General features: G+C 44.4%; 2 protein-coding genes across 5 annotated transcripts in view; one reads left to right on the top strand and one right to left on the bottom strand.

The window, feature by feature from the left end:
• ROBO1 (roundabout guidance receptor 1) overlaps positions 1-26,137 on the top strand; it is a 1,469,611-nt gene that overhangs the window by 164,082 nt on the left and 1,279,392 nt on the right. The gene's annotated exons all lie outside the window — the stretch shown is intronic.
• LOC143817612 (uncharacterized) lies at positions 7,922-9,931 on the bottom strand. Its single transcript, XM_077299101.1, has 2 exons — positions 8,736-9,931; positions 7,922-8,493 (listed from the first exon to the last, which is right to left on the bottom strand). Exons 1-2 carry the CDS (start codon positions 9,286-9,288, stop codon positions 7,922-7,924), a joined length of 1,125 nt encoding a protein of 374 aa, XP_077155216.1. The 5' UTR covers positions 9,289-9,931.

Below are 26,137 nucleotides of genomic sequence, written 5' to 3'. Positions count from 1 at the left end.
TCTGCCTACACAGTATGCCGGACAAAATTGTCAGTGATCGGGGTCCCCAGTTTGTGTCTCGGTTCTGGAGAGAGCTTTGTCTTCTTCTCAGCATTGAGTTAAATCTCTCTTCCGCATATCATCCCGAGACAAATGGGTTGGTAGAGAGGGCCAACCAGACCTTGGTCACATATCTGCGACATTTTGTCTCAGCCAGGCAGGATGACTGGGCATCCTTGCTAAAGTGGGCGGAGTTTGCGCTGAACAATGCTGTAGCCGACTCCACTGGTCAAACCCCATTCCTCCTCAACTGTGGTCAGCATCCGCGGGTCCCTGTGCCTATGCCCGTGTCTTCCGCCGACTCCAGGGTAGGAGACTGGGCTGTGGAGGCACGGGATATTTGGGACCGCACTCAGGATGCCATTCGGGCCTCCAAGGAGAGAATGAGGTCTTCCACCGATTCACATCAGCGCCCCGCTCCGACCTTTGCTCCCGGTGACTTGTTGTCGCTCTGCGCCCGTAACATCAGGCTGCGAGTTGAGTCCACTAAGTTTGCACCTCGCTACTTGGGTCCTTTCAAGGTCCTCGAACAGGTAAACCCTGTGGTCTATCGTTTAGCCCTTCTGCCATGCCAGGGTAACACCGACACCTTTCATGTGTCCCTCTTGAAACCCGTACACATGTCCCAGTTTTCCGAGTCATCTGCTGGGACATCGGGTTCGTCTACAGACGATTACAAGGTGAACGGTATTTTGGGGTGTAAGGTGGTACGTGGCAAAAACTTTATTTGGTGGACTGGAAGGGTTATGGTCCTGAGGACAGGTCTTGGGAGCCTGCTGAGCACATTAGGGCTCTGCAGATCATTGCTGCCTTCAAGCGTAGTGAGGCCCAAGGGGGGGGGCATGTTAGGGTTTGAGTTCCCACCTCTGCACAGGGGAAATCTCAGGCCATCTCCGCTGCAGTCTCCCATTCTTCTCCTGCCACAGTGGAGGCTGCTCAGCGGAGATGTCGGTCTCAGCGTCTCGCTCAATCTGACTCTGTGAGGAGAATTACTGCTGCTCTTCCAGCTTCTGCTATTGTAGTCAGTGCTGTGCAGCGGTGAGCAGACGCTTTTGGGACTAAGTCTTGCTTTTCTCCTTCTGGGCATGCCCAGGGTGAGATCTCTCATTGGAGATCGAGGGTCACATGCTTGGATACTGCAGCAAAGCCCATTGGTCCTTCTTGGAAGGTCCTGTTTGGGCTGCAGCTATAAAAGGCTTGCATGGCCACATGGCCATGCGCTAGTATCTTTCTAAATTATGTGCTTTGCACCAGTGTGGTCATGTGTGATTGTGTTCAGGGACCCGGCTGAAATAAGCCCCTAAAATGCTGGCACCTCCGGCGAGGAGTTTGTGTGTCTGAGTACATTCAGGGACCTGGCTGAAATAAGCCCCTAGAATGCTGGCACCTCCGGCGAGGAGTTCTGTGTGCATGCATGACCACTGACTGCTCTCTCTTGGGTAGTTAGCCTGTGCTCCTGTGAAGTTAATAGGGCGCAGAGCTTTGCTTTCACGGCTGCTCTGTGAGTTAACCAAGCTAGCCAATACTGCCATATAGTCCTGCCATTTGCCTAGCAGCAGGTTCTCCTGCACGGTGGACCCCGGGCTGCAAACGCACCAATAACAATAAAAACTATTTTCCTCGGTGCGTTCCGCTAGCCCTAACAGTATCATTGGAAATTGTTTATTATTTAAAACATGTTTTTATTACATTGTTCATTCCGTTTAGGCTGGGGTCATACGACAGTATAAAATAATAGGTCTGATTTTCATCCAAGCTGATAGTATGATTTTTTTTCCCACTTATCATCCATGTGCAGTCTGTATGCTATCCGTTTTTCTTACTCAGCAGTTATTAACCATTTCCAGGACCATTTATAGTTTCTTACAGAATTGTAATGTATCTATAAGAATCGGATGCTGTATTGTGATTTCGTATTGCATCTGATTTTTTTCCAAACTCTAAACCGATTTCAGAGTGAAATCTCTGCATGCTGCTATTTTTTTCACAGATAGATTCTGTCCGTGAAAAAAAAATCAACACTGCTCCATTGAAAAACATGGGTCAGTGTGCTGTCCGATAAAAAAATCTAACATTCATCCAATTTATACTGTGGTGTGAGGGAGTCCATAAGGACTGGCCTCAGCAAAGCAGCAACAGGCTCTGCTGAAGCTAATTTGTCTAAAAGACAAATCCGCACACAGCACACGCTAATTATTGTAAGGAATAACAGACCAGACAGATCTGTGACTCTCGCCACTGATCCTCCAACAAGGCATGGTTGTGTGTAATGATGGACTTAACCAGGTTGCGGCTGGTAACCTTGGCAAGCTTGCACATGTACCATGATTGTCCCATGTGCTCAACTTGGTAATACAGCAGTTTCTGAAAATCTACTCAGATTTGCCAGAGCTTACTGTCAAGGTATGTCGCATCACTGCCCATTTCTCCAAGTTAGCTATAGCTGTCTCTGCTCTGGAAGTGATGCAGCAGCGAGTGCCAGCTCACCAATTGGTGTGAGACATGACCATGTGCTGGAACTCCACACTGCACACTTTTGAGAGCGAGCAGCATAAGCCAGTTGTGGAATACCAGCTCCAACTTACCCCTCAGTATTCTAGTCAGCCTTCACACTTAACAACTGAAGAGTGGGCATGGATGTCTGACATTTTTGCAGTTCTCCAAGACTTTGAGGACTCCACAAAGATGGTAAGCAGTGATGCCATCATTAGTGCAACAATCCCGCTTCTGTGCCTACTAAAACAGTCTCTGATGACAATTAAACATGAAGCTTTGCATGCGTACCAGGTGGAGATGGAGGAAAACATGAGACAGGGAGATACTACCCAGCCTTATCTCATGTTTTCAGTACAGATTGGGTAACAATGAGGAAGTGGAAGCTGAGGAAGAGGAGGATGACAAGAGCTGTCTGATAGCGCAAAAGAGGCTAGTACACACACAAGCTTCATCTCGTCTCTCCTATGAGGATGGGCTGAGAAGTGGAATGAGGAGGAGATGGAGAGTAGTCATCATGTTGGAGACAAAGAAATGTTGGCTGTAGGAACCTTGGCAAGTATGGCAGACTTTATATACTGCCTTTCCCATGACCCTTGCATTATATTCATCGTACACAAAAAAGAGTACTGGTTGTTCACCCTAATAGATTCACTCTATTAGGTGAACTTTGCATCTCTACTTCCTGAGGTGGAGAGGACTTCTAAAATGGTGCTATACCAGGAGGCCATTGTGGAAAATATTTTTAAAAATTCTCATCAGATGTTAGCAGCAGGGGGAAAGCTTCCTTGCCCAATCAAGGAGGAGAGGTGAAGGAGACACACAGCAGAGGCAGGGGTACCTGTCAAAGGCATGGGTCAGTTTCATGACACCCTCCCAATGTCCATGCTCTGATACCTGGGTATTTTTAACAAAGAGGTAAACATTTTAAAGATGGTAAAGCAATACCTTGCTGTCAAAACCATTGAAAGAACTGTGGGAAAAATTTGCATGAAATCGGGTCTTATCTGGGGAATATTACAAATAATTGCTCAGATCCTACTAACCTGATATATCTGGCCTGTTTTCACTGAAACCCCTTATCCTCATAATTCCTTCTTGCCGATGCTGAGGTGCAGACAAAATAAATGAATATCTTTGTTAACTTTATATTTGTTCGGAGTGTGGCCATCACGATGTGTTTCTCCTCCACTGTTGTTTTTTTTTAAAAAACGCGCTTCAGCCACTGTGTTTTATTATTTTTCCGTTATTTGATTGTTTTTCAGCTTTAGTATATGATTTTTATGTACTAACATTCCTTTGACATTTCTCTATGGGCTACTGACACCATTGTCTGCTACTGACACCATTGTTCTTGAAAATAAAAAAATACTATATGTATTTTTTTTCTCTTTTTCTATACTCCAATATCACAAATGTTTCAGGAAACCATGAGCCGGATAGCCCAGTAATTTTATTCATAATTTTATTAATTATAAAATTGATAAATTAAAATTTTACTACAATTATTATTCCAGTTTTTAACTTTTTAAATTATTCATTTTCATTTTTATTTTATACTTTTTTTGATAAATCATGTTTATACATAAATAATTTTCCTTAATTGTTCTTCTTTCTTCTTTCTTTTTCTTGTCCATCGGTCAAATTAGCTCAACATAACACTATTTTGGAATGAAAATGATACAACTGAGGGGCATATCAAGGGTAGATTTCCAGGTTTAATTGTAGGGATTGAACAAAAATATTTTGTGAAACATTTAAGAATTGCAGCCATTTTTCTACAAAGCAGCCTCATTTCAAGGGTTCAAAAAGTACTTGGACAAATTAACTTTATCAAAAATAAAATGTTCATTTTTAATACTTTATAGAGAATCTATTGCAGTCAATGACTGCCTTAACTCTGGATGTCGCCATACACTGGGTTCCCTCCTTTGTGATGCTTTTCCAAGATTTTATTACAGCTGGCTTAAGTTGTTGCTTGTTTCTGGGTCTTTTAATGCATGCTCGATGGGGTTGAGATCTGGTGATTGACTCGGTCACTGCAGAATATGCAACTTCTTTGCCTTAAAAAACATGTGGGCTGCTTTCCCATTACGTTTTTGGTCATTGTCCATCTGTACTGTGAAGAGCCATCCAATTAGCCCTGCTGCATTTGTTTGAATATGAGCAGAAATTATATCCTTGTACACATCAGAATCCATCCATCTGCTTCTGTCTTAGTCACACCATCAATGAACACTAGGGATTTAATGCCATTGAAAGCCATGCATGCCCATGCCATCACACTGCCTCCAACATGTTTGACAGAGGATGTGGTGAGCTTTCTTTGGATCACGAGCCATTCCAAGCCATCTCTATACTTTTTTCTTACCATGATTCTGTGCTGACAGGGTCTTTAAGGCTGATTAATGGTTTGCACCTTGTGGTGGACCTTCTGTGTTTGCTTTCATAAACTCTACTCTTTATGGTAGGCTTAGATACTGATACACCTGCTCCCTGATGAGTGTTCTTCATTTGGATGGATGCTGTCAAGGAATTTTTTTCACCATGGAAAGGATTATGCGATCAAATACCATGGATATCTTCCATGGACATCCATGCATTTTTAAGTTCCCAAGCTCACCATTGTGTTATTTTTTTGCTGAATATATCAATATGTCAATTTGACCACTCCTAGCCTTTATGCAATCTTTCTGATGGATTCCCTATTTTTTTCAGCTTAATGATGGTATGTTTCACTTCTATTGAGAGCTTCTTTGACCGCATGTTTTGGGTTCACAGCAACAGCTTCCAAATGCCCATTCAGCCCATTAAAGAGCTTTTGACATAGTTGTCCAGTTACTTTTGGTCCCTTGAAAAAGAGGCAGCTACATACTAAAGAGCTGTAATTCCTATAGCCTTATGCCTATTAGGATGTGAATACACTCATAATGAAGCTGAGTGCCTGCACTTTAAGCCCATATTGATTATATAACTGCATAGTGAATATATTTTGGAAAACAGATAAAATACCAAAATTTGTGCCACTGTCCAAATAATAGTGAAACTAACTGTATTTCATAACCTCATAGTGGTCATATATAGACACATACTGTATAGCTTAAATATCCCTGACAGAGTATCAAAAAGTCATGTTTTTTCCAAAGCTGATTATCTTGAGCCACTCATCTCTGAATATGTTGTAACAAATGAGAAAGAACAGACACATATTTAAGATTTTCTTTCTAAAGTGTGTACTCTTCTATCTAGTTGGCACTTCATAAACCAGCAAAAAAAAAAAACTGTAACACAATGTCAAAATGTCACAATAATTTCAGGAAATAAATACATTGCATAGATAATAACTGAAATAAATGCTCTCTCTCTTTTTTCCTATAACAAATACAATGTTTTATTTTCATATGCATGTAAATGACAGTTTGTATGACTAATGTTACTCTTTTTAGAAGCAGTTAAAAAGTGTTAACAATAAGGAGATCATTACAGAGAACATTTTAAATGTGTGAAAAATATTAGATTTTTTTTTCATGTTCTTATTTTTTGCATGGATTAAATGTAGGCCATATTGAATGCATGTAGATATTCGTTCCCAATGGGAGAAATTGCTTGTGTACAATTAGGGTGACCGGATCTTATATGGGTTTGAAAAAATGTGGGAATCTTGTCCGTCTGGACCCCACAAAACGATTCCCCTTTCCAGATATTGAGATAGCCAAAATTTGAGCTCGATCAAACGACGTTAACCCGTGCCGCTCGTCGCTCAAAGTTTGAAAAAATCCGAATTTTTGCCCAAAAAGCTGACATATGAAGCCATAACTCCAGAATGGTAAATAATAAAAACACGCTTAATATCTCAAAAGAAAGCTAATGTTGTTCTTCAAAATTTATATTTTATACATAATTGTTATTTTAAGTCAAACTGAGTTAAAACATCTTTTAGCCCCAAGAACGTGACCTGGTACCACTAGGAGCATACTTCGTATATTTTGTTATTAAGTGATACATTTTTTTTTTTTTGGTATATTTTTGAGTTTAAAGTAGAAATATAATAAAAAAACAAGTAATACTGATAAGTCTAATGACTTTTTTTATTTTAAAATATAAAAATGAGGTATTTAATACATACAAAACAGACAGAAAAGATACAGACGTAGTACCTACATGAGTTGATAATTTTACATAGTTATCTAATCTATTCTAGAGGTTTTGTTAAAGTAGTTTTTGAAACGTCAGAATATAATGCTCGGCATTTGCTTACAACTTGCAGGACATATTGCTTTTGTTCTTCATTTTTTGTCAGAAGGTCGTTAAAGTCGGTTATTAATTTAACACCACGCTCAGCCATATCGTTAACTACTTTTAATGTTTTGACAATTTTCAATCCTTCTTGGAAGTCATTATTTTGAGGCCAGGTGTTTGGATTTTGTCTTAGGAAATCCGTTTTTATATTAAATCGGTCAAAGAATGTAAATGTTTCTTTGGTAAGTAAATTTAACAATCCTCCATCAACGACCTCTTTTACTTTTTCTTTCTTAACTTTTGGATTTACAACCCTAACGTGCTCTGATGGTTCATCTGTGCTACTGAGCAATTTATTAGCCATTAACAACTTTTCATCGTCTGTAATGTTGGGATCAAAAAACGATAATCCCACCAACTCTGCATTCAAATACCACAAATGGTTCGAAAATTTGGTCAGGGCTATTTCTGCAATGTTGTTGTCACATTCTTTATAGTCTAACAGACTATGCAAAATACCTAAATCTTGCTTTGGCGCAAGATGAGCTTTTGGAGCATTGAACCAAGCTTTACAATAAATTTTAACTAGGAAAACAGAAATGGCACGCACAGAACTTTCTTCTTCTTTAGACATCTTAAATTGACGACGAAAAATGAACATTTTTAAGCAGTAAATAGCCTTTGCCATCCACCTAGCGTGATGAATGGCTCCTGGAGTTCTAAAACCCACAACATTGCCGTCTAGTGATCCAACAAATACGAGAACCAACTGCAACAGCTCCTTGTAGTCATCTCTGGGGTGGCTCTCAGTTAATTTGGTCTCGAATTCAGCAGTAACATTTGCAATTACTTCTGTAGTTAGCTGCTTTTGTATTAGCTTGTCACTGATACCTGTGTCGTATTTTCCTTTGTCTATCTTGGGCCACGCAGTGAGGAATCTTTTGAAAATGTCTGCATGAGGTCCAGTGGTTGATCCCATTTTTGTGTCGAATACGCCTCTTAACACAATTTCCAAGATATGGTGACGGCAAGCTAGGTGTAGCAATTCTCTTCCTAACATTTGCTCCAATAGGACGCATGCTCCTTTGAGTCTTCCCGTGTTCGATGCTGTAGTGTCGAAGCACATCGCCTTGACGGTGTTGGGAAGACCTTATTCCTGTAGGCATTCATATATGGCTACTGCTTGCTCCTCTCCAGAGCTGCTTGCTGTTACAGGAACTCCCAGCAGCTGTTCCTTTTCGCCATATGAAATAGCAATAGCTATTCGCTCACATTGCTCATTTTTTAAAACACCCGGTAAAAGTTTACCGTCCCAATGGACAACCACGGGCTCTTTTTCAGGAATGTTTACTTTATCTAACATGTTTTTAGTATATTGTTCTCTGAACGTTTGCCTTCTAGAATGTAATAAAGTTTTCGAGACTTTGTACTCAAGAGGGTCAAAGTTTAGTGCTTCTAGAGTAGCTATTAAAATTCTCGTGGCATTTCTGTCGGATAACTTACATCGATCTAACACAATGGATAATTTCATGTTTAAAATCTCTTTAACGCCCCTTGCAAATGAAAGTTTCATCCTCTTGCTCTCAGATGGTCCTGGATCTTCTGCAGCTTCTTCAGGGATGTTGTCCATTTCCTCCAAGCCCTCAAGTTCCTGGTAGATGTTATCCTCTTCAGTATCTTCTTCTTCTTTTCCTTCTTCGAGCTTGTCTTCATCATCCGTCTCTAAGAAGTAACAAAAGAAAGAGAAAAAAAGACTATAAAAACTTGTCGTTTTAGCAGAATAGTAATAATACATAGGTACTAAATTACCTACTTCTAATTATCAATAGGTATTATTTTAAGAATATAAACTCAATCATAAAGATGCCAAATGATGCTTTCATGTACAATTTTCTTTCATTTATATTGAAACTATTTACTTATTTGTTTATCTACTTTTTAGAATAATAATAAAATAAACTCACCAATATCAAAAGTTTCTTCTTGGATTTGTCGGTTCATTTTTGCAAGTTCCTTTTGCGCCTTGATTTCTTCAGCTTGACAAAACTTGATGTCCACTCCAGCCATGGAACCTGGGCGGCCCTTCTGCCTCTGTTTCACGAGAAACGCCTTATCTTCTTCCGATTTCAACAGAGCCAAGGCATCTTGTTGAGCAATATCAAAGAGATCATCCAACCTTTCAACAAACTGTTTAAATTTGTTCTTGGCCGTTTCCGATGTTTTCTTCCGGTCTTTTTGAAGACTTCTCCACGCGGCGTGAACTTTTTCCAGCTTAGTAATTGCATCTTGCTCATGTTTAGTCAGGATTCGAGCTTTCCCCCAAAAAATGAACACTTCTCGTATGGTCAGTTTTGCTGATTCTCTTAAAGTCAATTTCACAGTACGTAAATTATAAAATAAAGCACATAAGACTTGACGATTTGAGGGTAGTTTACAACCGGTGATCTGGTGAATGGGATAGCCCACAAGAAATAATTTATCCTTGTTCCGGCTTTGTACACCTGATGTGAATGCCATTTCAGAGTCCAATAGGTAAATAACAGTTAACTAGAAAAACGAAAAAAAATATATTAACTTAAATTTCAATAAAATATTTTCAAATATCTTTTAAAATAATACTATAATAGCTATAAAAACAATAACACACACTTGGAAAATTTTAAGCAGCATGTGCTTGTTTTTATGAGGAGCGCAGTCAGATTAGATTAGATAACTATGTAAAATTATCAACTCATGTAGGTACTACGTCTGTATCTTTTCTGTGTCTGTTTTGTATGTATTAAATACCTCATTTTTATATTTTAAAATAAAAAAAGTCATTAGACTTATCAGTATTACTTGTTTTTTTATTATATTTCTACTTTAAACTCAAAAATATACCAAAAAAAAAAAAAAAGTATCACTTAATAACAAAATATACGAAGTATGCTCCTAGTGGTACCAGGTCACGTTCTTGGGGCTAAAAGATGTTTTAACTCAGTTTGACTTAAAATAACAATTATGTATAAAATATAAATTTTGAAGAACAACATTAGCTTTCTTTTGAGATATTAAGCGTGTTTTTATTATTTACCATTCTGGAGTTATGGCTTCATATGTCAGCTTTTTGGGCAAAAATTCGGATTTTTTCAAACTTTGAGCGACGAGCGGCACGGGTTAACGTCGTTTGATCGAGCTTAAATTTTGGCTATCTCAATATCCGGAAAGGGGAATCGTTTTGTGGGGTCCAGACGGACAAAATTCCAACATCGATTTTTTGTGGTCACTAGGGTTGAGCGACTTTCATTTTTTTAAGATCGAGTAGGGTTTTGGGAAACCCGATTTTGTCCAGAGTCGAGTCGAGTGCAGTCGGCCGATTATCGCTAAAAGTCGGGGATCGACCGAAACACGAAACCCAATGCAAGTCAATGGGGAAGCATAGTCGGCAGTGAGTGGAGGCCAGGAAAACACCTACAGTGCCCATTTTAATGCCAAAAACATCCATTCTTGTTTCTGAAGCTTGCCAATCTTAATTAACTGTATAATAATAGTTGGGCATAGGGAATTGGGGGAAAGTTGTGGGGGGAGTAGGGCTGGCTCAAGTTTTTCGTGGGCCCAGGAAATGCGGACTACGTCACGGCGGTGTTGCAGGGAAAGGTAAGTATTTAAAAGTTGCAAGTGCTGTGATCCTGAGCAAGCAGGGGGGGGCCCACTCGTTCGCATTGCCACTGGCACAGGGCCCCTCAAAGTACGGCGGTGTGTTTGCATGGCGGGGGCGCCTCCCACCAGCAGCGACACTTTTGCGTACTCTGAGGGGCCCTGTGCCAGTGACGTCGCCAACGAGTATGCCCCCCCACCTGATGAAGGAACCTGCACTTTCATCTGCACCTTCCTCTTTGTCCCTGTGTAAGGTGGTATAACATGCGGGAAGGGGAACCTTACTTTCAGCAGGGTCAGATTCTGGCTGTGTAGAGTACAAGGGGAATGTAGTGGTCTAGGTCAATGTACCAGCAGACTCATTTAGCAGTGGCTGGGCAATGGGCAGGATGAGGAGGAAACAGATATAGGGCCAAAGAATAAAGTAGGCTACATGCAGTTCAAAATTGGTAACAGGACTAAACAGGCGGCATTGCTTTGTTCAGTGGAGTAGCAAACCCAAGAGCAGCAGACACTGTTTCAAGGGCCTAACCACACTAGTAGGCCAAATGCAGTTTAATATCTGATAGTATAGGGCGAAAGCCAGAATGTGGAAGCTCAGCTTTGTTCAGTTGAGGACAACACCAGGGAGGGGCAGACACCTTTAGTAGGCCGGAAAAGCCTATTGCATTTTTTAAAATGGTAATTTGGAGCAGAAGGTTGAAGCTCAGCTTTATTTAGTTGAGGGCAACACCAGGGAGGGGCAGAAGCCGTTAGTAGGCCCTAACCACCATTTTTTTTTTTTAAAACCACTTAATGAGAGCCGGAAGGTTGAAGCTCAGCTTTATTTAGTTGAGGACAACACCAGGCAGGGGCACACAGACAGACACCTTTAGTAGGCCGGAAAAGCCTATTGCATTTTTTAAAATGGTAATTTGGAGCAGAAGGTTGAAGCTCAGCTTTATTTAGTTGAGGGCAACACCAGGGAGGGGCAGAAGCCGTTAGTAGGCCCTAACCACCATTTTTTTTTTTTTAAACCACTTAATGAGAGCCGGAAGGTTGAAGCTCAGCTTTATTTAGTTGAGGACAACACCAGGCAGGGGCACACAGACAGACACCTTTAGTAGGCCGGAAAAGCCTATTGCATTTTTTAAAATGGTAATTTGGAGCAGAAGGTTGAAGCTCAGCTTTATTTAGTTGAGGGCAACACCAGGCAGGGGCACACAGACAGACACCTTTAGTAGGCCGGAAAAGCCTATTGCATTTTTTAAAATGGTAATTTGGAGCAGAAGGTTGAAGCTCAGCTTTATTTAGTTGAGGGCAACACCAGGGAGGGGCAGAAGCCGTTAGTAGGCCCTAACCACCATTTTTTTTTTTTAAAACCACTTAATGAGAGCCGGAAGGTTGAAGCTCAGCTTTATTTAGTTGAGGGCAACACCAGGGAGGGGCAGAAGCCGTTAGTAGGCCCTAACCAAAGTTGAAGGCCAAATGCAGTTTAATTTCTGATACTATAGGCCGAAAGCCAGAAGGTGGAAGCTCCGATTTAGACAGTGGAGGACAATTTGAATTAGGGACTGCAGACAGACTTAGTAGGCTGTCCCCTGTGGACCATGCATCCACCACATTAACCCATTGCGCCGTAATGGACACGTAATCTTCCGTGGCCATGCCTACAGGTCCATGCGTCTGTTGTCAGGTGCACCTTTGTACTCACAGATTGCCAGAGTGCATGGACAATGCGGTCTTCTACATGCTGGTGGAGGGTTGGGATGGCTTTTCTCGCAAAAGAAGTGTCGACTGGTTAGCTTGTAGCGTGGTACAGCGTAGTCCATCATGGCCTTATTAATAGTAAATAAAATATATAACTAGGCTCTATGAACTTTTAAATAGGTTCCAGGGGTACACGGGCAGCATTGGTGTGGTCAGTGGAGGAGTATTGCAAGTAGGGGCTGCAGACAGGCTATCAAAGGCCTAAAATAACAAACAGTAGGCAATCATGGCAGTTTTACATCGGTTACATGGATACACAGGCAGGCACTCCAGGCAGCATTGTGGTCAGTGGAGGAGTATTGCAAGTAGGGGCCGCAGACAGGCTATCAAAGGCCTAAAATAACAAACAATAGGCTCATTGCAGTTTTACAGCGGTTACATGGATAGACGGGCAGGCAGCTTGGTGGTGAGTGGAGGAGTATTTAAAGTAGGGACCGCAGACAGGCTATCAAAGGCCTAACATAACAAACAATAGGCTCATGGCAGTTTTACAGCGGTTACATGGATACACGGGCAGGCAGCTTGGTGGTCAGTGGAGGAGTATTTAAAGTAGGGACCGCAGACAGGCTTCAAAGGCCTAACATAAGAAAATGGGCTGGCTGTAGGCACTTTATAATTGGTTCCAGGGGTACACGGGCAGCAGTGGTCTGGCCAGTGGAGGACTAGTGGAAGGAGGGACCGCAGACAGGCTTCAAAGGCCTAACATAAGAAAATGGGCTGGCTGTAGGCACTTTATAATTGGTTCCAGGGGTACACGGGCAGCAGTGGTCTGGTCAGTGGAGGACTAGTGGAAGGAGGGACCGCAGACAGGCTTCAAAGGCCTAACATAAAAAAAGGGCTGGCTGTAGGCACTTTATAATTGGTTCCAGGGGTACACGGGCAGCAGTGGTCTGGCCAGTGGAGGACTAGTGGAAGGAGGGACCGCAGACAGGCTTCAAAGGCCTAAAATAACAAACAATAGGCTCATGGCAGTTTTACAGCGGTTACATGGATACACGGGCAGGCAGCTTGGTGGTCAGTGGAGGAGTATTTAAAGTAGGGACCGCAGACAGGCTTCAAAGGCCTAACATAAGAAAATGGGCTGGCTGTAGGCACTTTATAATTGGTTCCAGGGGTACACGGGCAGCAGTGGTCTGGTCAGTGGAGGACTAGTGGAAGGAGGGACCGCAGACAGGCTTCAAAGGCCTAACATAAAAAAATGGGCTGGCTGTAGGCACTTTATAATTGGTTCCAGGGGTACACGGGCAGCAGTGGTCTGGTCAGTGGAGGACTAGTGGAAGGAGGGACCGCAGACAGGCTTCAAAGGCCTAAAATAACAAACAATAGGCTCATGGCAGTTTTACAGCGGTTACATGGATACACGGGCAGGCAGCTTGGTGGTCAGTGGAGGAGTATTTAAAGTAGGGACCGCAGACAGGCTTCAAAGGCCTAACATAAGAAAATGGGCTGGCTGTAGGCACTTTATAATTGGTTCCAGGGGTACACGGGCAGCAGTGGTCTGGCCAGTGGAGGACTAGTGGAAGGAGGGACCGCAGACAGGCTTCAAAGGCCTAACATAAAAAAATGGGCTGGCTGTAGGCACTTTATAATTGGTTCCAGGGGTACACGGGCAGCAGTGGTCTGGTCAGTGGAGGACTAGTGGAAGGAGGGACCGCAGACAGGCTTCAAAGGCCTAAAATAACAAACAATAGGCTCATGGCAGTTTTACAGCGGTTACATGGATACACGGGCAGGCAGCTTGGTGGTCAGTGGAGGAGTATTTAAAGTAGGGACCGCAGACAGGCTTCAAAGGCCTAACATAACAAACAATAGGCTCATGGCAGTTTTACAGCGGTTACATGGATACACGGGCAGGCAGCTTGGTGGTCAGTGGAGGAGTATTTAAAGTAGGGACCGCAGACAGGCTTCAAAGGCCTAACATAAGAAAATGGGCTGGCTGTAGGCACTTTATAATTGGTTCCAGGGGTACACGGGCAGCAGTGGTCTGGCCAGTGGAGGACTAGTGGAAGGAGGGACCGCAGACAGGCTTCAAAGGCCTAACATAAAAAAATGGGCTGGCTGTAGGCACTTTATAATTGGTTCCAGGGGTACACGGGCAGCAGTGGTCTGGTCAGTGGAGGACTAGTGGAAGGAGGGACCGCAGACAGGCTTCAAAGGCCTAAAATAACAAACAATAGGCTCATGGCAGTTTTACAGCGGTTACATGGATACACGGGCAGGCAGCTTGGTGGTCAGTGGAGGAGTATTTAAAGTAGGGACCGCAGACAGGCTTCAAAGGCCTAACATAAGAAAATGGGCTGGCTGTAGGCACTTTATAATTGGTTCCAGGGGTACACGGGCAGCAGTGGTCTGGTCAGTGGAGGACTAGTGGAAGGAGGGACCGCAGACAGGCTTCAAAGGCCTAAAATAACAAACAATAGGCTCATGGCAGTTTTACAGCGGTTACATGGATACACGGGCAGGCAGCTTGGTGGTCAGTGGAGGAGTATTTAAAGTAGGGACCGCAGACAGGCTTCAAAGGCCTAACATAAGAAAATGGGCTGGCTGTAGGCACTTTATAATTGGTTCCAGGGGTACACGGGCAGCAGTGGTCTGGTCAGTGGAGGACTAGTGGAAGGAGGGACCGCAGACAGGCTTCAAAGGCCTAAAATAACAAACAATAGGCTCATGGCAGTTTTACAGCGGTTACATGGATACACGGGCAGGCAGCTTGGTGGTCAGTGGAGGAGTATTTAAAGTAGGGACCGCAGACAGGCTTCAAAGGCCTAACATAAGAAAATGGGCTGGCTGTAGGCACTTTATAATTGGTTCCAGGGGTACACGGGCAGCAGTGGTCTGGTCAGTGGAGGACTAGTGGAAGGACGGACCGCAGACAGGCTTCAAAGGCCTAACATAAAAAAATGGGCTGGCTGTAGGCACTTTATAATTGGTTCCAGGGGTACACGGGCAGCAGTGGTCTGGTCAGTGGAGGACTAGTGGAAGGAGGGACCGCAGACAGGCTTCAAAGGCCTAAAATAACAAACAATAGGCTCATGGCAGTTTTACAGCGGTTACATGGATACACAGGCAGGCAGCATTGTGGTCAGTGGAGGAGTATTGCAAGGAGTGTCTGTCCCAGTACTCCCAAAATATAAATAGATGTTAATGTCTCGCAAAACAACCAAAACAAAAAAAAAGGTGGCATACTTAGGTACAGGGGTGGGCTCATCTGCTGAGTTTCTGACATAGTAATTTGGCAGTAACTATTTAATGGTGCCAATATAGGACACAGACACAGACTACTTTAAGTTGCATCATAGATGTCTACAAATTTGTATTGTCAGTGCCAGACATTGAATGATGTCAGCGAATAGACTAAAGATTGGTGGAGCTGTGCGACATAATTTTGCATGTGGTAGAGCACATTTTGAGCTGGGGTAGGGGGGAACTCTCTAGAGGCCGGCGGGACCGCCCCAGGGCCCCTCATGTTACAACGGTGTGTCTGACGTTGGGTGCGCACCACCACCGCCAGAGACACTACATTGTACTATGAGGGACCCAGTAGCAATGCCGTCAACCAAAAGCGAGCACACCCACCTCTTCAGACAAACAGCAGTCTCACGGGTGCTTGCGCCAAGTCGCGATACCACGGCCCCGTGTGGGGAGTTTGGCCATTTAGGGAGGTGTAAACATGTCGTATGCTGTACAATCAGCTGCAGCAAATTAGACATTAGAAAAGTAATTCACAGGCAAGAGCTTTTCATAGGAAAGCTAGGTGTCGGCCGGGCAAGGTGGGGCAAAAGATTTCGAAATCCAGTTGTGGTTCATTTTAATGAATGTTAGATCGTCAACATTTTGGGTAGCCAGACGAGTCCTTTTTTCGGTTAATATTGAACCTGCAGCACTGAATACTCTTTCTGATAGGACACTTGCTGCCGGGCAAGCAAGCTCCTGCAATGCATATTCTGCCAATTCTGGCCAGGTGTCTAATTTGGAGGCCCAGTAATCAAATGGGAATGACGGTTGAGGGAGAACATCGATAAGGGATGAAAAATAGTTAGTAACCATACTGGACAAATGTTGTCTCCTGTCACTTTCAATTGATGCAGCAGTACCTGTCCTGTCTGCGGTCATAGCAAAATCACTCCACAACCTGGTCAGAAAACCCCTCTGTCCAACGCCACTTCTGATGTGTGCACCCCTAACACTCCTAGTCTGCTGCCCCCTGGAGCTCGTGTGAGAACAATCACGTGCGCTGTGTGCTGGGAATGCCTGAAGCAAACGGTCAACAAGAGTTGATTGTTTGGTTGCTAATATTAGTTCCAAGTTCTCATGTGGCATAATATTTTGCAATTTGCCTTTATAGCGTGGATCAAGGAGGCAGGCCAACCAGTAATCGTCATCGTTCATCATTTTCGTAATGCGTGTGTCCCTTTTTAGGATACGTAAGGCATAATCCGCCATGTGGGCCAAAGTTCCAGTTGTCAAATCTCCGGTTGTGATTGGTTGAGGGGCAGTTGCAGGCAAATCTACGTCACTTGTGTCCCTCAAAAAACCAGAACCCGGCCGTGACACGCAACCAATTTCCTGTGCCCCCGGGAAAGGTTCGGCATTAAAAATATACTCATCCCCATCATCCTCCTCGTCCTCCACCTCCTCTTCGCCCGCTACCTCGTCCTGTACACTGCCCTGACCAGACAATGGCTGACTGTCATCAAGGCTTTCCTCTTCCTCTGGTGCAGACGCCTGCTCCTTTATGTGCGTCAAACTTTGCATCAGCAGACGCATTAGGGGGATGCTCATGCTTATTACGGCGTTGTCTGCACTAACCAGCCGTGTGCATTCCTCAAAACACTGAAGGACTTGACACATGTCTTGTATCTTAGACCACTGCACACCTGACAACTCCATGTCTGCCATCCTACTGCCTGCCCGTGTATCCTCCCACAAATAAATAACAGCACGCCTCTGTTCGCACAGTCTCTGAAGCATGTGCAGTGTTGAGTTCCACCTTGTTGCAACGTCTATGATTAGGCGATGCTGGGGAAGGTTCAAAGACCGCTGATAGGTCTGCATACGGCTGGCGTGTACAGGCGAACGTCGGATATGTGAGCAAAGTGCACGCACTTTGAGGAGCAGGTCGGAGAACCCAGGATAAGTTTTCAATAAGCACTGCACCACCAGGTTTAAGGTGTGAGCCAGGCAAGGAATGTGTTTCAGTTGGGAAAGGGAGATGGCAGCCATGAAATTCCTTCCGTTATCACTCACTACCTTGCCTGCCTCAAGATCTACTGTGCCCAGCTACGACTGCGTTTCTTGTTGCAAGAACTCGGACAGAACTTCCGCGGTGTGTCTGTTGTCGCCCAAGCACTTCATAGCCAATACAGCCTGCTGACGCTTGGCAGTAGCTGGCCCATAATGGGACAACTGGTGTGCAACAGTGTCATCTGCCGATGGAGTGGTTGGCAGACTGCGTTCTGTGGAAGAGCTGTAGCTTCTGCAGGAGGACGAGGAGGAGGAGGAGGAGGGGGTGCGAACGCCTACAGCCAACTGTTTCCTAGACCGTGGGCTAGGCACAACTGTCCCTAAATTGATGTCGCCTGTGGACCCTGCATCCACCACATTCACCCAGTGTGCCGTGATGGACACATAACGTCCCTGGCCATGCCTACTGGTCCATGCATCTGTAGTCAGGTGCACCTTTGTACTCACAGATTGCCTGAGTGCATGGACGATGCGCTGTTTAACATGCTGGTGCAGGGCTGGGATGGCTTTTCTGGAAAAAAAGTGTCGACTGGGTAGCTCGTATCGTGGTTCAGCGTACTCCATCAGGGCTTTGAAAGCTTCGCTTTCAACTAACCGGTAGGGCATCATCTCTAACGAGATTAGTCTAGCTATGTGGGCGTTAAAACACTGTGTACGCGGATGCGAGGATAAGTACTTCCTTTTTCTAACCAGAGTCTCATGTAGGGTGAGCTGGACTGGAGAGCTGGAGATCGTGGAACTTTCGGGTGTGCCGGTGTACATGGCAGACTGAGAGACGGTTGGAGACGGTATTGTTTCCGCCGGTGCCCTAGATGCAATATTTCCTCCTACAAAACTGGTGATTCCCTGACCCTGACTGCTTTTGGCTGGCAAAGAAACCTGCACAGATACTGCCGGTGGTGCGGAAAATGGTGGCCTTACAGTGACGGAAGGGATGTTGCGTTGCTGACTAGCTTCATTGGCCGAGGGTGCTACAACCTTGAGGGACGTTTGGTAGTTAGTCCAGGCTTGAAAATGCATGGTGGTTAAGTGTCTATGCATGCAACTAGTATTTAGACTTTTCAGATTCTGACCTCTGCTTAAGCTAGTTGAACATTTTTGACAGATGACTTTGCGCTGATCAGTTGGATGTTGTTTAAAAAAATGCCAGACTGCACTCTTCCTAGACTCGGATCCCTTTTCAGGGATTGCAGACTGAGCTTTAACCGGATGGCAACGCTGTGCTCCAACAGGTTTTGGCTTTGACACGCGTTTTGGGCCAGATACGGGCCCGGCAGATGGAACCTGTTGCGATGTTGATGCCTGCTGCGGCCCCTCCTCCACCTCCGCTTCTGAACTACTGCCGCCTGCACCCTGTTCCCCCAATGGCTGCCAATCGGGGTCAATAACTGGGTCATCTATTACCTCCTCTTCGAGCTCGTGTGCAACTTCGTCTGTGTCACTGTGTCGGTCGGTGGTATAGCGTTCGTGGCGGGGCAACATAGTCTCATCAGGGTCTGATTGTGGATCTGTACCCTGAGAGGGCAATGTGGTGGTCTGAGTCAAAGGAGCAGCATAGTACTCTGGCTGTGGCTGTGCATCAGTGCACTCCATGTCAGAATATACTTGTAATGGGCATGGCCTGTTAAATGTTTCACTTTCTAAGCCAGGGACGGTATGTGTAAAGAGCTCCATGGAGTGACCCGTTGTGTCGCCTGCTGCATCCTTCTCTCTTGTTGTAGTTTTTGCTGAGGAGGACAAGGAAGCGACTTGTCCCTGACCGTGAACATCCACAAGCGACGCGCTGCTTTTACATTTACCAGTTTCGGAAGAGGAGGCAAAAGAGCTAGAGGCTGAGTCTGCAATGTAAGCCAAAACTTGCTGTTGCTGCTCCGCCTTTAAAAGCGGTTTTCCTACTCCCAGAAAAGAGAGCGTTCGAGGCCTTGTGTAGCCTGACGATGAAACTGGCTCCACAGCTCCAGACTTAGGTGGAATATTTTTATCCCCACGACCACCTGATGCTCCACTACCACTACCATCATTACCAGCTGACAATGAACGCCCACGACGACCTCTTGCACCAGACTTCCTCATTGTTTTAAAATCTTAACCAAAGTAACTTTATTTGTTGCTGTCAAACAACTTACACGGTGAGCTATAACTTCAGTATGATTTCAATATCCCTTAACAGGTTGGTGAGACCACAAGGAAAATCAGGCACAATGTTACACACTCTGTTTTCTGTGGCACAAAATCACAGAGATGACACACACGCAGGACTGTCACTCAAGCACTAATGTCAATATTAATCTCCCACCTAATTTATTTTTTTTTTTTTCTCAGGGAGACTTTAGAAACCAAATAATATTACAAAAAAAAAAAAAAAAAGGCTTTCTATGGCCCACAATTAGAGAGAGAGAGGTGGCACACCCAGGAGTCAAGACAGGCGCACAAGCTGAAAGGGCAATATTACTCTCCCACTGTTTTTTTAAGTTTTTTTTTTATTTCAGGGAGACTTTAGAAACCAAATAATATAAAAAAAAAAAAAAAAAAAATAGGCTTTCTATAGCCCACTGAATGAGAGAGAGAGGTGGCACACCCAGGAGTCAAGACTGGCACACAAGCTGAAAGGGCAATATTACTCTCCCACTGTTTTTTTATGTTTTTTTTTTTTTTTCAGGGAGACTTTAGAAACCAAATAATAAGAAAAAAAATAAATAAATAGGCTTTCTATAGCCCACTGAATGAGAGATAGCACACACAGCAGTGGCACACAAGCCCTGACTGAGGCCAATATTTTTCTCCCACTGATTGATGTAGTGTTTTTGTGTTGAGGTAGATTTTAGAACACAAATCAAGGAAAAAAAAAAAAAATGCTTTCTATGGCCCACTGAATGAGAGAGAGGTGGCACACCCAGGAGTCAAGACTGGCACACAAGCTGAAAGGGCAATATTACTCTCCCACTGTTTTTTTATGTATTTTTTGTTTTTTAAGGGAGACTTTAGAAACCCAATAATATTTAAAAAAAAAAATAAATAGGCTTTCTATGGCCCACTGAATGAGAGGGAGAGAGGTGGCACACCCAGGAGTCAAGACTGGCACACAAGCTGAAAGGGCAATATTACTCTCCCACTGTTTTTTTATGTATTTTTTTTTTCAGGGAGACTTTAGAAACCCAATAATATTAAAAAAAATAAATAAATAGGCTTTCTATGGCCCACTGAATGAGAGGGAGAGAGGTGGCACACCCAGGAGTCAAGACTGGCACACAAGCTGAAAGGGCAATATTACTCTCCCACTGTTTTTTTAGGTTTTTTTTTTTTTTTTTCAGGGAGACTTTAGAAACCAAATAATAAGAAAAAAAATAAATAAATAAATAGGCTTTCTATAGCCCACTGAATGAGAGATAGCACACACAGCAGTGGCACACAAGCCCTGACTGAGGCCAATATTTTTCTCCCACTGATTGATGTAGTGTTTTTGTGTTGAGGTAGATTTTAGAACACAAATCAAGGAAAAAAAAAATGCTTTCTATGGCCCACTGAATGAGAGAGAGGTGGCACACCCAGGAGTCAAGACTGGCACACAAGCTGAAAGGGCAATATTACTCTCCCACTGTTTTTTTATGTATTTTTTGTTTTTTAAGGGAGACTTTAGAAACCCAATAATATTTAAAAAAAAAATTAATAGGCTTTCTATGGCCCACTGAATGAGAGGGAGAGAGGTGGCACACCCAGGAGTCAAGACTGGCACACAAGCTGAAAGGGCAATATTACTCTCCCACTGTTTTTTTATGTATTTTTTGTTTTTTAAGGGAGACTTTAGAAACCCAATAATATTTAAAAAAAAAATAAATAGGCTTTCTATGGCCCACTGAATGAGAGGGAGAGAGGTGGCACACCCAGGAGTCAAGACTGGCACACAAGCTGAAAGGGCAATATTACTCTCCCACTGTTTTTTTATGTATTTTTTTTTTCAGGGAGACTTTAGAAACCCAATAATATTTAAAAAAAAAAAAAATAGGCTTTCTATGGCCCACTGAATGAGAGGGAGAGAGGTGGCACACCCAGGAGTCAAGACTGGCACACAAGCTGAAAGGGCAATATTACTCTCCCACTGTTTTTTTATGTATTTTTTTTTTTCAGGGAGACTTTAGAAACCCAATAATATTTAAAAAAATAAATAAATAGGCTTTCTATGGCCCACTGAATGAGAGGGAGAGAGGTGGCACACCCAGGAGTCAAGCCTGGCACACAAGCTGAAAGGGCAATATTACTCTCCCACTGTTTTTTTATGTATTTTTTGTTTTTTAAGGGAGACTTTAGAAACCCAATAATATTTTTTTAAAAAAATAAATAGGCTTTCTATGGCCCACTGAATGAGAGGGAGAGAGGTGGCACACCCAGGAGTCAAGACTGGCACACAAGCTGAAAGGGCAATATTACTCTCCCACTGTTTTTTTAGGTATTTTTTTTTTTTCAGGGAGACTTTAGAAACCAAATAATATTAAAAAAAAAAATAAAAAAATAGGCTTGCTATAGCCCACTGAATGAGAGATAGCACACACAGCAGTGGCACACAAGCCCTGACTGAGGCCAATATTTTTCTCCCACTGATTGATGTAGTGTTTTTGTGTTGAGGTAGAATTTAGAACACAAATCACGGAAAAAATAAATAGGCTTTCTATGGCCCACTCAGTGAGAGATGGCACACACAGGGATGGCACTGTAGCAGAAATGCCAATCTTAATCTCCCACAAAAAAAACAAAAAAAAAACAGGGACTGTCCTACAATTACTATCTCCCTGCAGTAATGTAAGCCAGGTATGGCAGGCAGCAATAGGAGTGGACTGATGCACAAATTAAATAAAAAGTGTGGACAAACAAAAAAGATAGCTGTGCAGAAAGGAAGGAACAAGAGGATATGTGCTTTGAAAAAAGCAGTTGGTTTCCACAGTGGCGTACACACAGCAATACAGCTATCACGGAGCCTTCTAGGGCAGCCCAATGAGCTACAGCGCTGAGGGGAAAAAAAAAAAAAATAGCTTCCACAGTCCCTGCACACCGAAGGTGGTGTTGGACAGTGGAAATCGCTGCAGCACAAGCGGTTTGGTGGTTAGTGGACCCTGCCTAACGCTCTCCCTGCTTCTGACGAAGCGGCAGCAACCTGTCCCTAAGCTCAGATCAGCAGCAGTAAGATGGCGGTCGGCGGGAACGCCCCTTCATAGCCCCTGTGACGCCGCAGACAGCAAGCCAATCACTGCAATGCCCTTCTCTAAGATGGTGGGGACCAGGATCTATGTCATCACGCTGCCCACACTCTGCGTTCACCTTCATTGGCTGAGAAATGGCGCTTTTCGCGTCATTGAAACGCGACTTTGGCGCGAAAGTCGCGTACCGCATGGCCGACAAGCACAGGGGTCGGATCGGGTTTCATGAGACGCCGACTTAGCCAAAAGTCGGCGACTTTTGAAAATGATCGACCCGTTTCGCTCTACCCTAGTGGTCACTAGTGTTGAGCGATACCGTCCGATACTTGAAAGTATCGGTATCGGAAAGTATCCGCCGATACCGGCAAAGTATCGGATCCAATCCGATACCGATACCCGATACCAATACAAGTCAATGGGGCTCAAGTATCGGACGGTATTCCTGATGGTTCCCAGGGTCTGAAGGAGAGGAAACTCTCCTTCAGGCCCTGGGAACCATATTAATGTGTAAAAGAAAGAATTAAAATAAAAAATATTGCTATACTCACCTCTCCGAGGGAACCGGCAGCGTTGTTTGCTTAAAATTCGCGCTTTTCTTTCCTTACGTGAAGTCCCGGCTTTGTGATTGGTTGCGTCGCAGTCACATGGGCGACGCAACCAATCACAGCAAGCCGTGACGTAATTTCAGGTCCTTAAGGATTTTAAAATTACGTCCCGGCTTTGTGATTGGTTGTGTCGCAGTCACATGGGCGACGCAACCAATCACAGCAAGCCGTGACGTAATTTCAGGCCCTTAAGGATTTTAAAATTACGTCCCGGCTTTGTGATTGGTTGCGTCGCAGTCACATGGGTGACGCAACCAATCACAAGCCGTGATGTCACGGGAGGCTGGACACGCGCGCATTTTAAAATGCGCGCTTGTCCAGCCTCCCGTGACGTCCCGGCTTGTGATTGGTTGCATCGCGGTCAACCAATCACAAGCCGGGAGGCTGGACACGCGTGCATTTTAAAATGCGCGCGTGTCCAGCCTCCCGTGACGTCCCGGCTTGTGATTGGTTGCATCGCGGTCAACCAATCACAAGCCGGGAGGCTGGACACGCGCGCATTTTAAAATGCGCGCTTGTCCAGCCTCCCGTGACGTCCCGGCTTGTGATTGGTTGCGTCGCGGTCAACCAATCACAAGCCGGGAGGCTGGACACGCGCGCATTTTAAAATTTTAAAATGCGCGCGTGTCCAGCCTCCCGGCTTGTGATTGGTTGAACGCGACGCAACCAATCACAAGCCGGGACGTCACGGGAGGCTGGACAAGCGCGCATTTTAAAATGCGCGCGTGTCCAGCCTCCCGTGACGTCACGGCTTGTGATTGGTTGCGTCGCCCATGTGACTGCGACGCAACCAATCACAAAGCCGGGACATAATTTTAAAATCCTTAAGGGCCTGAAATTACGTCACGGCTTGCTGTGATTGGTTGCATCGCCCATGTGACTGCGACGCAACCAATCACAAAGCCGGGACGTAATTTTAAAATCCTTAAGGACCTGAAATTACGTCACGGCTTGCTGTGATTGGTTGCGTCGCCCATGTGACTGCGACGCAACCAATCACAAGCCGGGACTTCACGTAAAGGAAAGAAAAGCGCGAATTTTAAACAAAGAACGCTGCCGCTTCCCTCGGTAAGGTGCAGGCTGCGTCGGAGAGGTGAGTATAGCAATATTTTTTATTTTAATTCTCTCTTTTACACATTTTTACATTAATGTTGTTTCGATACCGATACCCGATACCACAAAAGTATCGGATCTCGGTATCGGAATTCCGATACCCGCAAGTATCGGCCGATACCCGATACTTGCGGTATCGGAATGCTCAACACTAGTGGTCACCCTAGTGTACATAAATCAGCTGCAGAAAGCTGAAAAGAAATGGGAAAAATGAGGCTGCAATACATGTTGTTGTTTTTTCCTCTAAGTTTTCTCTCTGCTCAGACAGTAGAAAATGTGATTTATTTCAACGACATCAGAATTTTTTTTACCTAATACAAGTACTTCTCACAAAATTAGAAAATCATCAAAAAGTTAATTTTTTTCAGTTCGTCAATACAAAAAGTGAAACTCATATGTTGTATAGAGTCATTACAAACAGAGTGCTCTATTTCAAGTGTTTATTTCTGTTAATGTTGGTGATTATGGCTTACTAGTGTCTTTCATTTTGATATGTCTAATAAATAATCAGCCTACGATTTTGGAGAGTAAGAAAGAAGAACATCTTGACCAAGAATTTGAATGTACGAATGTTACATTTTTCCCATCAATTTACATTTTTTTATTTTTGTTATACAATTAACATATTTTTATGATTATGTCAACAACATGTTGTCACAACCCTCTGCTAAAGAATATATTGTGATAGATGGACCCTGTTACTTCCATTAAAATTACCTCCAACTGCTGCATCAAAATTAATATTCCTCTACCACATTTTCATATGCATCGCAGTATTGTATGTAGAGCTGATTAAATAAATTGAAGTGCAATTTAATGTTGCTTGAATTTACCGTATTTTTCCGACTATAAGACGCACTTTTTCACCCCAAAAATTGTGAGGAAAATGGGGGGTGCGTCTTATAGTTGGAACGCAGACTTACCGGCATTGTGGTGGCGACAGAGGTGCGGGGATGATGTGGCGCGGTGAGCTGTATGGCGTGAGCAGGGTCCCGTCCATATTTGAAGTGAATCCGCGGCCCGGTATTGATGGAGAGCAGCAGAGCTGGGTGAGTTACGGTATTTTCCGGTGGCGGCGGCCATCTTGCTGAGGCCGCGCGTGCGCAGATTCACTACTCTGCATCCCAGGGCTTCAGGAAAATGGCCGCGGGAGGCCGCGCGTGCGCAGATGGAGATCCCGCTGGCCATTTTCCTGAAGCCGAGTTCGCAGATTGAGATCTCGGCTTCAGGAAAATGGCCATCTGCGCACGCGCGGCCTCCCGCGGCCATTTTCCTGAAGCCCTGGGACGCAGAGTAGTGAATCTGCGCACGCGCGGCCTCAGCAAGATGGCCACCGCCACCGGAAAAATTTGTAACTCACCCAGCTCTGCTGCTCTTCATCAATACCGGGCCGCGGAATCACCTCAAATATGGACGGGACCTTGCTCACGCCATACAGCTCACCACGCCACATCATCCCCGCACCTCTGTCGCCGCCACAATGCCGGTAAGCCCGCCACCACCAGGAAAACCGTGACTCACCCAGCTCTGCTGCTCTCCTTCACTACTGCCCTGGCCGCCGCCGCCTGAGGAAGTGACCGTACATCTGCTGCCGCCACAGCAACCTCCCCATGGACACCAGGCCATGGCGTCGCCCACCTAAGCAGGATGGGACCCTGGTCAGGTGCACGCCATTCCGCCCACCCCACCTCAGCATCACCTCACCTCTGCCACCACCATGCCTCCTGTGACCCTGCTCTGCCACTGCCTGCCCTCAGGTAAGAGATCTTAAATTCGGACAATAAGACGGACCCCCATCTTACAAAAAATCTTTTTTTCTGCAATTTTCAC

Source organism: Ranitomeya variabilis, chromosome 3, assembly GCF_051348905.1.
Source record: "Ranitomeya variabilis isolate aRanVar5 chromosome 3, aRanVar5.hap1, whole genome shotgun sequence".
Taxonomy (NCBI): Eukaryota; Metazoa; Chordata; class Amphibia; order Anura; family Dendrobatidae; genus Ranitomeya; species Ranitomeya variabilis.
This window is presented reverse-complemented; position numbering and strand designations above follow the sequence as displayed.

Excerpts from the sequence above, each read along its gene's own strand:
- LOC143817612 (XM_077299101.1), bottom strand. The coding sequence starts at position 9,288 with ATGGCATTCACATCAGGTGTACAAAGCCGGAACAAGGATAAATTATTT. Across the intron at positions 8,494-8,735 it reads AGAAGAAACTTTTGATATTG|AGACGGATGATGAAGACAAG; the intron begins GTGAGTTTATTT and ends GTTACTTCTTAG.